At 40.4% G+C, this 14,438-nt stretch overlaps 1 protein-coding gene across 3 annotated transcripts in view; it reads left to right on the forward strand.

The window, feature by feature from the left end:
* The window catches only part of tup (LIM1_Isl and LIM2_Isl domain-containing protein tup), a 139,942-nt gene that overhangs the window by 47,262 nt on the left and 78,242 nt on the right, over positions 1-14,438 (forward strand). For all 3 annotated transcript variants that reach the window (XM_089243995.1, XM_089243987.1, XM_089244004.1), the window contains exon 3: positions 798-1,120. In XM_089243995.1, coding sequence (XP_089100121.1) covers positions 798-1,120 — 323 coding nt within the window. The remainder of the gene's footprint in view (positions 1-797; positions 1,121-14,438) is intronic.

The following is a 14,438-nucleotide window of genomic DNA, read 5'->3' on the forward strand; positions in this document are numbered from 1 at the left end:
CTAATTATTTTCATTGTAGACTTTGATTTCTGGATTAATTCTGGAAGCGCTCCGCCGCATGATGCAAATTTCCCGTAGGCGTTCGAGCATCCCCGGTTGCCGGAGCTGCCGTACACTGTTTCACTGGCCCCTAAAAGACACGGAGTTCTTAAATCATATGATCAATCAAACTACCTTTAAGCAAATTGAAATTGACCTTGTTGGTAGAAACATAATTTCAATAGCCAGGAATTAATTTCGCTTTCATCGAATACATTTTTTTTTTGTAGTTACTTTGTTAGGGACTCTACCACGAAGTTTGGCTGGAAGAGATCTCGGCAACAGGATAAATCCTGCGGTGTCCATTCATTCATGCAGTTACTACCAACGCGTATATCTTCACAGCTATTAAATTGGTTTTGAGTTCCAGAAATGTTATGAACCAGGCCAGGCATCTTCAACCCGTTGCCAGCAAGCGCCACTGTGCTCCCTAAAGCACCTAGGGTGCTCGATGCTCATGCCCGATTTCGTGCTCGCGAGAACTTGATCAACGTTGCAATTAAACACCTTGTACGCCACTTGCCGTAAGATTGCTCTTATTGTGATGATGGGTACAGGCAGTGCTTGCGATTAGGAAAAGGTTGAAGACCTCTCAACCTGGCCGTACTTATATTAAAATTGTCAAGTTGGTCATTCCGTCGTTAGCGTGTAAATTGTTTCGGACAGAACTATGAAAAATGAGTGCATAAAGTTAAATTCACTTAATAATAATTTACTGTGTGGATATTATTTTGTTTGTTTTTTCGCTTCTTTGACAGGTTGTTCGGTGCGAAATGTGCCCGCTGCAGCATGAGCTTCAGTAAGAACGACTTTGTGATGCGTGCCCGCAACAACATTTACCACATAGACTGTTTCCGTTGTGTGACGTGTTCGCGCCAGCTCATCCCGGGAGACGAATTCGCCCTCCGGGATGACGGACTCTTTTGCAAGGCCGATAACGAAAGCCTGGCGGACACGAAAAAGGGCGCCACGCCCAATGGACATCACCTAGTCTCGAACGGTGGATCCCCGCCGGGCGGTGGCCATCCTCCTCCTCCTCCTACGAACGGCGCTACCACGAACGGAACGCTACAAATGGCAGGTGAGAGACAGGTGATGCTCACCATCACTGTATATTCCTCTTCAGTTTCCATCTACCGCATCGGTCATAATTTTTGCCTGCCTTTTTTCTCATGTTTTGTATTTCATTGCCGTCCCGCTGTTTATTGATTTCCCCCGTTGTGGTCATTTCACGCCAGGATGCGCCTCGCCATTATCCAGTCACGTTCATTTTTTTTTTTTTGCAATGTATAGTGTATGAAATAATATTTAATCAGGAACAGTAGCTGATGAAGTCAATATCTCGCCTGGCAATAGTGATTAATCGATCGAAACAATCTGCATTGAAAAAACCCAAGTTCCTCATGAAATTCAGTCATGGAAAGAGATTTGGAATTTCTATTAAATTCTGCGTCTTTTATTGCTGAAATTCTGTGGCGCAGATGGCGATGTTCTAGGCTCGGACATACACAGTTGGTCATGGAGGTTAGCGTTGCAACCAACAGTAACAATCCACACACAATGAGAATACCGTTCGTTCCTACGAACGCATAATTTCAGAAATTTTTCCCCTTTTTGCCAAAGGATGGTAAGGGCTAAACACAATGGTTGTGAAAGCAGGGCCGTGAGCATCAAGGGCTCCAGGAAAGGTCCAGGGCCGTCTTGAGAGCATCATGGGCAGCCGGTCAAATTATTTTTTTAGCTCCCCTGCCTGTCTAGAAATGACGGCAAACCAATTCTTATGAAAGATATTCTATCTTCGAAAATCCTGACCATACCTCATTATCATGATGTCCCCTATGCACTTGTTGCTCCCAAATCTCGCCCAAGTTGGCCCATGCTTTGAGACGTCACTGCAAAAGTGTTCTGTGTGCCCCCCCCCCCCAAGTTGCTGAAAGTACCTGCCGACAAATTAACATAGTTATTCTTAGAAATCAAAGTTCCAAATCTCATCACGAGGGGTCCCATCGAGCCGTATGGGTTTATGGTTTAAGATGGACGGACTGAAAGTATCCATGCATCATGGGGGGGGGGGGGGAAGAGGCTCTTCCCTGTGACATAAATTGAATATAGTTTTAAGGAAGCTAGAGAAGGGACCACATAGGAGCAGATTTTTTTCGCATGGTATGGCCGTTGGCAAATACCACTGAAGCAAAAATAACCATTCATGTGAATGACCACTAAGGTCTAGGACAGCGGTTCTCAACCATTTTTGACTCGCCGAGCCCTTTTCAGTATATAATTTCTATACCGGAGCCCTGTTTGACTCGAGGAGCCCTTTTTTGTATATAATTTTCATGACACAACATTGTAGGCCTCTCTTATTTACTTATATATCAAATTTACTTATTCATTTTATTTTCCTCGAGTCACCGCGGAGCCCCTGGGAGGTGCAAACGGAGCGGAGTACCGTTTGAGAACCGCTGGTCTAGGAGATGCTCAGTATGGAAAGAAAGTCAGATAAATGATCACTTGTCCAAGGGTATTATGGATGAATGACCGCTAGGGCAAAAGAGCCGGGATAAAATGATCAAGGGATGGGAACTATGATTGACCAACAGATTTTTTTTTCAGCATAGCATGGTGATGGGCAGGTTAAATAACCGCTAGGGCAAGGGAAATGATTTCTAGGGCAAGTGAGCCCTGACTGACAAGTCACAGCGGGAAAAGAATTACTATGACGAAGAGTGTGCGGATAAATGACAGCTAGGCAGTGCCGTCATAACGCATGGGCGCACCGGGCACGGCTTCGGGGCCTCAAGTGCAAAGGAGCCTCATGAAAAAGAGAAATAGTCAAAAATATTCGAGCGTAAGCATGTAAATCGGTAGATAGACATTCTTAACCAGGCAGGGGCCGCAGGGAAATCAGTTTGCCCGAGCCCCCCCCCCCCCCCCCCCCTGATGCTCTTATTAAGATGGCCCTGCAGCTAGGGCAAGACCACTGATCACCAAGGCAATGGAGCAGCGGGTAAATGATCAGTACGCTATGATAGGGCAGCTACGGATGAATGGCAGCAAAGGAAAAGGAGATAGATAATTCCCTTGGGAAATGACCGCAGATATATGGCATGACGTTGGGAAGGATAAACGACTACTAATTCATAGGGAATTTTAACTAGAGCAGTGTAGTCACACATGGATAAAAGACCGCTAGGGCAATGAGGACCGAAAACAAATTACCACTAAGGCAAGAGAGCGGTGGATAAATCGGCAATGAAGCAGTGGAAAATTATGATAGTGGGAGCCGTGGATAAATAACAGCAAGGGCAAGTGCACTAGGATTAAATGATCACTAGGAAAGTGAGCCACAAACAAATGGCCGAACGAGAACCCATTTTTTCAGCATAGTTGTGCTGTTGGCGGGATAAATGGCCGTAGGGAATGGGACATAATCACCTCGGCAAGAGAGATGGCCACTAGGACAAAAGCAGACAAGGCCGTACTTTTGCAGGTGCGAAGGGCGCGTCCGCAATAGTCCGCTAAATTTTAGGGGCCGCAAAACGGAATAAAAATGACTTTTGATTACATTTTAACATAAATTATATATACATTTCAAAATATGATATTAATTTATATTTTGACTTAACAAAGCAATAACTTAAAATATTGTCCAAGACCATTAAGGGTGGTATTCACCGACATGGTTTAAGCTATAGTCACAATTTTTTGATAAGAGATCGACACGGATTGGTTAAATTCAGGGTTTTAACCAATCTATGTTAATCTCTTATCCAAAAATTTTAACTACTGGTTTAAACCATGTCGGTGAATACGGCCCTAAGACGTGTAAGATCTAAAATTCAGACATCTAAGACCCGAAATTCAGACATCGAACCCTCTGGCCAAGGGGCAGCAAAATACTTAATCCCGTCCCCGAAAGCAGACGCGAATAAATGACCGCCATAGCAAAGAAACTGACAATATAATGGAAACTACTACTGCATAACCATACATGCACACCCCTACCGAATGTTTGATGAATTGGTACATGCCGGAATGAGAGTGTACGTGTTGTGAACCCAACGTGAAGATTGATTCTCTGTAATGCTTATTATGTGTAATGATGTCATCTTCTAACCACTAGCAGACCCTACAGTTCGCAAAAGTTTTCGTACTATGATTAGCGCTTCGTTTTTAAACACATTCCACGAAAACTTAATTGACCTCCTTCGTACCACCTCATGGGAAAACATTGTATATATATATTTTTTCAATATCTGATAAATAAACTTAAAATTCTAGAAAAGAATAAATAGAAAATTCGAGAAGATTCTAAATTTTGTTCTAGAAATAGGAAATAGAGGAATCAGGAAAATGTGTGTGTACCCTGTATAAAAACACAGTCGGAGGAAGTTCGAACTCTATAGAGAGATCGTAGAGAGTTCTTTCTTCTTCACAAAGGAATTCTTTTGATTTCTTAAAAGGTTTTCTTCTTCGTTTGGATTCGCAAAACACAAAGCCTATGAGCGAAAATAAAAAAAGTATACAGTAAGGTAACGTTTTCTTCTCAGAGTCCTCTGAGACGTCCCCGCCATAAGAAAATTCCACTATCCGAGCGCATGCGCAGACTTAAACTGGAAAAAAATGGGGGGGGGGGGCGGACAGTGTACTTTTATTCTCATATCCATTGATCGTACAATCTACCATTGACAATGCTTATTGCTGTATTGTAGTTGAGAATCCTGTCTGAGACACCTTCAATGCTTTGTGCATTCAGTATCTGTCCATATGGTAAGTATTCTGAAATATTCAACGTTAGCGGTATACACTCTTAAATGAGATTAGAATTTTTGAATGCGGCACTTCGATGACACCCTAAAGCAGGCATCTTCAACGTGTTGTTCGCGAGCACCACGGTGCGCCCTGACGAACCCATTGCGCTCTATGTCCATGTCTAATTTCGTGCTCGCGAGCACTCTTAATCAAGCTCCGGATTAAACACCTTGTACAAATTATATTCAAGGATTAAAATCATCCCCCGATTTAGTGCATTTGTGCGTCAAACTTGCAGTAAGGGGTGGCATTCGTTTGATGATCGGTACGGGCAATGTCCGCGACTAGTAAAAGACCTCTGCCCTAAATTGTCGTGCAAACTGGTCGGGAACCATCCCTATCACAATTAAATGTATTCTGTTTCAAACATGGGTGCACAAATTTCGTCTCCTGAACCAGTCAAGTTCATTCGAACACTCCCACCCCCTTTCCTACTCAGCAATATTGCAATTGTTATGGAACAATTTTTGCTTTATAATAGCAATTTATAGAGCCTGCATTTTATGCACTAAAAATTGGCACTACATATATATTTAAAAATAATGAAATATATGTATATTTAAAAATGCTGCTAAAATTTGAAGAATAAAAAGATAAATGTAATCTCGCAAACATTATTATAATGCGATCAAAATGGAAAAAAATTGCCAAAAATATACACTTCGGTGATTTTATGCATTTATATGCAATTAAAATTACTAAAATATGCAATTTCATATGCACTTATCCGTTTGCATACAATCTGGGCTCTAGTAGCTTGTTTTATCCCTTTCTTTGCGTTTGATACTTCGGTGTTAAATGATTCTAGGAGGAGAGAGATATACTGAAGCTTTTTATACCACTCTTGATGTTGTTCAGTTTTTATACTGCTTTCTAAAGAGTTTCCTGCTTTAAATTTAGTCGTAGAATCCCCCCCCCCTTTTTATACAACCCTCAAAAAATTTGTCCAGCGTTTATTTGCTCTCGTAGAATTTATTCAGCTTTTGTAAGAACTGGAAAGTAGGAATTAGCTTATATACGGTCCTGCATGTGTGAAAAGAGTAACTTTTATACGGGCTGGATGCGAATATTCAACTTTCATACGGTAATAGAAGAGGTCATTAAGCTTTAACACGGATTGGGATGAGCAAATTCAGCTTTCGTATGTTGTTAGAAGAGTTTATTCAGCTTTTATACTGAAAGAAATTTATCTTGGTTACGGTTTTAGAAGATTTTATTCAGCTTCTATACAGGGTAAAGAAAGTTTATTCAGATTTTATACGAGCGCAAAGTCGGCTTGGTTACGATGTTAGAAGAATTTATTCAGCTTTTTTATATAGTTCTATGTGAGAATTTATTCAGCTTTTTTATATAGTTCTATGTGAGAATTTATTCAGCTTTTTTATATAGTTCTATGTGAGAATTTATTCAGTTTTTATATTATCCACGAAGAATTTATCCAGGTTTTATACTCTTTATACACGTCTAGTATCAAGAGTTTCAGTCCTCGGGGGAGTTTGCTCAGCTTTTATACAATACTCGAGAAAATTATTCATATTTACATGGAGGGGGAGGAAGGGGTAAGAACATACACCTTTTGTGAAATCCCCGAAAAATGCATTGAGCCTTCATACGGACTTGAATGAAGTAACCGACAATTGAAGTAGCCCAGTCTTCAAACGTCTCTTGTTGGAGTAATTCAGCTTTCACACAAATTTGGTTGAAGTAATTCAGCTTTCACACAAATTTGGTTGAAGTAATTCAGCTTCCACACAAATTTGGTTGAAGTAATTCAGCTTTTGCACAATTCTGAAAATAGGCGCTGCCATCAAAAATATTCGGTCACCAATGGTTTGGAAACTTCTCTTCAATCTCGAGAAATTATATTTTATCAATTTTCAGAAATCTACATAAATCTTTGAATTTAAACGAAATTTCAACGAATTTATCTATATATTTAAAAGTTAGTAGCATTATATACAAGGTGTCCTATAAGTGCTAGTGCATCCATTGTCTCATCAATCGTCTGTCGTAGGGGTATGATTTCAAATTAAAAGATGCTGAAAAAAAAGCGTTCAAGAATTACCCTGTACCAGTTTTGAGAGTGAAAATATAACAGTGCGAGTCACAAAATAAAAAATCTAAATTTTTATACCGTCCCTTTGTCTTCTAACTTTCAAATAGAAAGTAGTTGCCCCATCTCTCCTGATGCCAACAGGAAAAAAAGTTTGTTTCTAAGTGCAATATTCTCTCTAAGATATTTGAATTCAAAAAAACGAAGAAAAGGTATGAAAGGACAGCATAAACTTAGGACAACCCTCCTTTTCCTCATTTATTCTCATTTCATTTCATACCGCACACTGCCCAGCTCAGGCTCCATCGACCATTGTCAATGTTAGCCATTGCTCCCGATGAGGGACTGGACGGTATGTGTCGGGTGCTTTCATTTATGCTGTCCTTTCCGAACTTTTTTCCGATTTTTGAATTCGAATATCTCAGCGGATATTGCTCTTAGAAACTTGAATTTTTTTGGGGGCGGGGGTTTGGCTTCAAGAGAGACAGGGCAACAACTTTCTATGAAGTTACGGGGCAGGGAGACCGTATAAAAATTTAGATTTTTTTTTTTATTTTGTTGCACACTGTATTTTCACTCTCAAAACTGGTACAGGGTATTTTTTGAACGCCTTTTGAGCATTTTTTTAAACTAAAACCATACCTCTACGGCGGAAGGTTGATGAGATAACGGCCGAATTAGCACTTTCAGGACACCCTGCATGTACAGTACAAATTATCATTTGCGGACACCGGCGGGACCAAAAAATTCGTCCGTAAAAGAGGAGTGACCGTTAACGAAGGGTTTCAAATCCATACTTTTATTATACGGGGTGGGCAAAAAGTCCGTAGAAACTAAAAATTCTTACAAAGCGGGGAAATAACGGAAGTAAAAAACGGTTTGCAGGGTCAGCATCGCTAGGTCACGAACAGTTTTTCTAAGACAGAAAAAAACATCAAAAACAGCCGATAGGTGACGCTGACGTACACATGTAATAATCAAATAAAAAATACGCAAATAACGAACAGAATGCTGTCAAATCGTTTATTACAGCAGTATGTGTTCCACATGACCACCACCGGGATATGATGCACCCGGGGCCGTACCGCTCGTCCTGTCTTAAAAAATTCCCATGACCTAGCGATGCCAACCCTGCAAACCGTTTTTTATTTCGGTAATTTTTCCGGTTTTTATAAATTTTTATGAAGTTTCTACGGACTTTTTTGCGCACTCTGTACAAGGGCAAATTATTATTTCGCTCTAGAAGAGGGTTGACCGCATCTGAGGGGGTATCCGTTAAGAGGGGTTTTACTGTATATTTATAGTTCATATACACACATGCACAGGTCTATACATGAACATACGGCGTCATTCCTCGTAGCCCTGCGTGCGAGATCCTGAAATCACAATGCCTAGTACGTGTGTATGTAAGACTGTAAATATGAAAAAAAAATCCATCTGTTCATCAACATACATGTCACATACTGTGTGTACAAACTCACTAAATGTTCAATTAATCAGCTTATGTTATGATGTTTGACCTGTGTGACGTTATATCAGCACACATGGGAACGCCTGTTACACAATGTCGTAACACTACTAATAATAAGAAAAAAGGGCGTAAGTCAACGAGGTGTTACGCACGCGATCGCTGTCATCGATGCAAGGAAAAAGTCACACGGAAAGGTACGTGTCGGATACGCACATTTGTGCCATTGCGTGTTATCAACGCATTTTAAACCGTATGGGCTATACAACAACACACTATAATGTCCCCTATTTATATGTGTATAAAAATCTCTGAAATTCGTCCTATTGCTTAATGTTTACGCTCGTTTGAAATCATTGGAATTCTCTATACATTCATAGGTGACAGGTCATTTTAAGAGACACTGGTCTTCGTTGTTGGTTCACTAATTTGATTGATGCAAGGTTTGCACCCAGTCATAAAATTTAAGACGAAATGGGTTTCTACAAATGCTTCTAATATCTGTTTGGCCCTCCCTCAGCTTTTATGCGGGTTAGAAAGAAATGCACACAGGCTTCCGTACTCTAAGAAAATACTTGTACTTGAGAAGCTTGCGTGCCTAAAAGTACGTAGGAGGCATGCGGCGCGACTCCAGACAACGCGTAAGAGGTTTGTGTGCTCCGAAAAATGCATAAGAAGCTTTTGTACTCCGAAAAATGCATAAGAAGCTTTCGTACTCCGAAAAATGCATAAGAAGCTTTTGTACTCCGAAAAATGCATAAGAAGCTTTTGTACTCCAGAAAGTGCATAAGAAGTTTGAGTGCTCAAAAGATGCGCAGAAGGCTTACGGTGCAAGCCTTGCGTACTCCAAAAAATATTTTAGAAGCTACGTGTAGAAAATGCGCCGGAGGTTTTCATATTCCAGAAAATGCGCAGGCGGCTTGCTTACTCCATAAGTACTTAGGAAGCTCACTCCAGAAAATTCGAGAGGTTAGCGTTTTCCAAAAAAAAGGTGAATAAGAAGCTTGCACGATTAAAAAATGCGCAGGAGGCTTGCGTACTCCAAAAATTGCATAGAAGCCATGTGTAATTCTTAAGAGTGGTATAACCTTCGTGCGAAAATAACCCCCATAAGCGGATACTGGCTTTTCGAACGGGGAGGGGATGTCCACCTCTGCCCCAACCCCTCGCAGCTATACCAATAATACCATTTTTTTAACTGCACGGAAGGGGAATGATCGCTCCCTTTCAAGATACTTGCGTAGGAAACTTGTGAACCTTTTGAAATGCGTAGGAGGATCGATCTCTAGAAATATCTGGAGAGCTTGCTTGCGTACTAGCCATAGAAATGCGTAAAAAAATTTGCTAGTCTAGTCCTAGCAATGATACGTGTGCGTACTTACTTTAAATGTGCAAGGAGCTCACACAAGGGTGTGCGAAATTCGGGTTTTTAACCAATTGGAAACGACGCGGGTTTTCAGAATCTGAAATACGGACGCACTATGTTCACACCCAGTGTTATCCGAAAGAAAAATTTTGAAGGGTAATTTCACTCCTCTCCAAAATTTGAAGGGGTAATTTCATGAAATTCGGGGGTATACTTGAAATTTGAAGGAGTATTTTCACACCTCTACGAAATTTTTAGGGGTAAAATTGAAAAAAAAAAGAAGAAATTGATGCGTGAATCACGCGTCTGGATGCGTATTGGCGAACACTGTTCACACCCCCCTAACATCACACATTCCAGGGGGCACGGGTACGACGGGTCGGTAATCACTGATGTAAATCATTGTTTAGAATGAACGCCCTCTGACATTTTGTCAGAACCTTTGTTCAGGATTTTCTATACCCTATTTTTAAATCCCATGGTCAAATTCATGGATTACCGAATGCTGTTCCGAAATCAAACCAGTGGTTCCACGATACTCTAAAAGTTGTAAAATAATATCAACTGGAACAATTATAAAAATATCTATATATTAGCAGAACATTCATATTCGTATCGGTTCCATGGAACATTGCAATCATTAACGAGGTAAAACAGCGCGAGGTAAAACGTTGGGAATCTGTGATCTAATATTCCCACGAACCATCTAATCCCAATACATACCAAAAAAAAGTTAAAATCAATAAAAAAAAAACAATAACGAACTTTTTCACGCGGCACGACTCCCACGCGGTACGTGTGCCGCGGGGGTCACACGACGTGACGTCTAGTGGTAACCAATCACACCACCCTATATCCCAAGGGACCGCTAAAAAAAACACTACTATAACATACCCGGTTACTTTCCGTCCATGCCTAGACTTGAAAAATTGATACTTATAGTTGTAGGGGTAGTGAGTGTGAAGAGAGGAGTTTACCCAAAAAATTAGTGAGAGAAAAGCCCACCCCCTACTACATATTATAGTATTATTTTAAGTTAAAAAAACACCATTCTATTTTGCCACATCAGCATCGCGCCCTCCCATGGCATCGAATAATAAAATAATCTACAAAATAATTATCCAATTGCTCTCTATCTCTTTCTCTATGAAACGCGGTTACGGGCAAAATCTTGCCAAACCGGTCCCGAATGGGCAAAAAAAGTGGCAATGGATGCCACAAAAATGGGGGTGGGGGGTGATATATTGTAGGGATAATAGTTGGGTTACTTTTGAGGTGGATAACTGTGACTAAATGACGATTCGGAAGACCTGAAAAATAGATTTGAAAATGAGGGAGTGATTTTTTTGATTCACACGCTTACCTTACTGATTGATGATTGATCGATCGGATTTGGATGAAGTGATTATGATTGAGTCACTGAATGGATCCAGAGTCACACACACACACACACACACACGCGCGAGAGTCAGAACTTTTCGCACGTTGCTCAGAATAGTTTTTAAATTGCATTTTTGATTGAGGTGGTGACAGACACATCTAGCGATTGCACGCGGTCTATTCACAAGCGATTCGACATACTGAGGGGTAAAGTTGGGAAACTTGCACGTCTATTAGTTCAGGGGTCCGTGGACTCTTTTGGGGTGCTTGGAAAGATTTCTGGAGGTCCGTGAGCTGGAATAAAAAAAATATTCTTTTTTTTGCTATTCTCAATATTATTCTGAATTTCATTTTTTTCGATATTCTCAATATTATTCTCAATTATTCTGAAGGGCAACTCAACCGATATTAGTTGTATGGAACGTATTGCTAGTGTGTGTGTGTGTGTGGTGTTTCAGATCATTAGTTAACTTATCTAGCTCTCCAATCAGAACCTTTCATAAATTAATGTGACGTCACAGAAAAGGGTTATTAAGTATTTGTTCGAGTCGAGAGCACCGTTTATGTTCTGAATCAGAAGAGCACCAATGCAGGAAGCACTGACGTCTGCTAATAATTTAGACCACAGTTTCCCAAACCTCTCTCTATCGCCCCCTTCTTCAGAAATTTTTTCTCTCATCGCCCCCCGACTCGAGTGAACCCATAAGAACCTATGTTGGACTCATAGCTTCTATCGCCCCCATTTGGACCATTCCATCGCCCAACAAGGAGCGATATTGCCCACTTTGGGAAACACTGATTTAGACCAACATTACGTGAGCTCTTAATGGGTGGGGCATGGCCGAAAAATTTTTGAAACCACGGCGTGGGGCCGAACCAGGTGACTGAATGATCGCCATGAGATGATTTTCAAGGCATCTATTTACATGTTTTTTACAGTTTCTTATACCGACTTTTATTTAATAAAGATAAATAATAGAAACTTCAATATGAAATATAAAAATATACTTTAATAGAGGTGAACGCACTCGCATCCATCTCGAAGCAAACAACTCATCCGCACGTCCTAAATACACGACCAGTTCTTCCTCGTGTATAATCTGCAGTCATTAATACAGTAAAAGAATACAATTCCCTTCTTTTTTTTTCACTTTGTAAACATTGCAAAGTAAAAAAGAAAGAAATATATAAGTTTTCGCTTTCTTTTGTGAATAGGCCAAAACCTAATAAGGCCTAACTGACCTCTCTTGTTTGCTTTCTTTCTCTTTTCTGAGGTGGTGGTGGTTGTACTTAAAACCCCCTTAAAATCTGCCTCGTGCTGGTTTTCTAGAGCCTTTCATTTTTATCTTCGATTGGTTTAACCTATTTTCCCACCTCAATGTTTTTTACATTCATTATCTAGTCCGTAATTGATTTAATTGCTTCAGCAACGAGCCGAAAATAATGCATCGAATATTCGGGAAACTATTAATTTTCGATGAGAATTACGTTCAAGAATATTTGTTCGCGAATAGGGTGTGAGAAATCGGGACAAATCCCGGAATTCATTGATAATAACCGGGACATGTTAAGAAAAATTTTATTTCGCAGGCAGAAATCTCATAATGCAGTCAAACCCGTTTATAACGACATGGAAGATTCCACGAAATTCTGTCGTTACAACCGAGGTTTTCATAACCTTTTCTGGCGAAAAATATTATCTGGTATATCTAGGAATCGTAGCTTAACTCTTGTGCATGAAGATTTGATTTCTTTATGATAAGCGTAAGGGTTCTTTATCTATGGGTCCCCGGAGCTTAAGCAATGGGTCATTCAAACAGGGCCGAAACTAGGGGAGGACAGGGTGTGGGTCTGGAGCCCCGGCTGCTGGGCCAGGCACTGGGTTTTCCTCTTTCCCGTTCAAAATCACGGTGAGAGAGGCAAGAAAACGGATACTGGCCCCGGGCGACCGATTAGGTTTTCGTTTGTAGTTGCGGCCCTGTGTTCAAACTCACTTACAGCAAGGGACTCTTCAACTGTGGGTCACGACCCAAACTTGATTCTCAAGGGTTTCCTGCGATGGGTCGTGCAAATACACTCAGAGCCAGGGATTCTTGAGCCAGTGGCACCTTAGCCGTGGTTGCTGTGGGTGCTCGAGCATTCACGGTTCTGAGCACCCCTGGAGTTGATTTAGAAATCTAAATTTCTCATATAAACCTCAAGACGAGAACCCGCAGGTCCGAAACACTTCAGACTCCCCCTGTCTTGAGCTATGAGTTAAGACTCAAACTTGATTCGCAGTGGCTTCCTAAACGAGTCGTACAAATTCACTTACAGTGAATCAGAGACAATTACGGTAATTAAAGTTAATAAATGCTAATACCAATGACAATTAAGTTAATAAATGCCATTATTGCGTCCCTGGTTCCACTGATAACGGAAAAAAACAAACTGTCACTTTTTGTTGATTTTGGGTCGCGTCTGAAAAAAGTGAACCCCTAGATTAGGGGTGACCGAATTCGATCGGTAAAAAATACGGTAAATTAGGATATATAAACGGTACATCACACCGATTCTCGCCAAACATGTTGCCAATTGTCGGCGAATATTGCTTATAAATAACTTCTATATCTCAGATGAATATTTAGTCATATTTGTTGCAACAGAATTTAAAAATTTTGCAAATTACCTGTATTTCTGGTCCTAGTGAATATTGGAAATTAAAGTTAGCTTCGTTGAAGAAAACGGGACATTTTTAGCAGGAAAAAGTCGGGAAAGGCAAAATACGGAAATGTTTCGAGTAGTGGTGACGTCAATGAGCAAGTCGGAACGGCGAACGTGTATTAAATCAGTTTTTCAACGTTTGGTATGAATAGAACAAGAGACGAAAATTCTCTGGATGTGATCAGCTCTAATTTTGGGAATTTCTTAGGAAAACGTCATTGAAACGGAAACAAAATAGATAAAAAAAAAAATTTGTCGTTATATCCGAGTTTATTGCATTTCATCGACGTTATAAGCAACGTTCATTAACATAATTTTCCATGAGGGACTGTTATGGACTGCCAGTTATTGACGTTATAGCCGAGGTGTCATTAGAACAGTGGTTGATGTGTTGAAGACCTTTTAAAATAAAAAAAATTAATTAATCAACACTGAGTAATGGTGTTATTTCACTATGATTAGGATGATACGGAAAATTGTTGCCGATAACCAGTGAAATTGCCAGTTATTGCGTAAATCAACATGTCTTGAACGGTATACAAGGCTGTCTCCAGGTGTGTGTCAGTGGAAAAACTGGCTAACATTCCCTCTGTTATGTTCTGGGTATTTTTGGTGAG

The sequence above is a fragment of the Pholcus phalangioides genome, unplaced genomic scaffold, assembly GCF_987345545.1.
Source record: "Pholcus phalangioides strain wild (caught in Gottingen) unplaced genomic scaffold, Ppha-v1.0 ptg000003l_1, whole genome shotgun sequence".
Taxonomy (NCBI): domain Eukaryota; kingdom Metazoa; phylum Arthropoda; class Arachnida; order Araneae; family Pholcidae; genus Pholcus; species Pholcus phalangioides.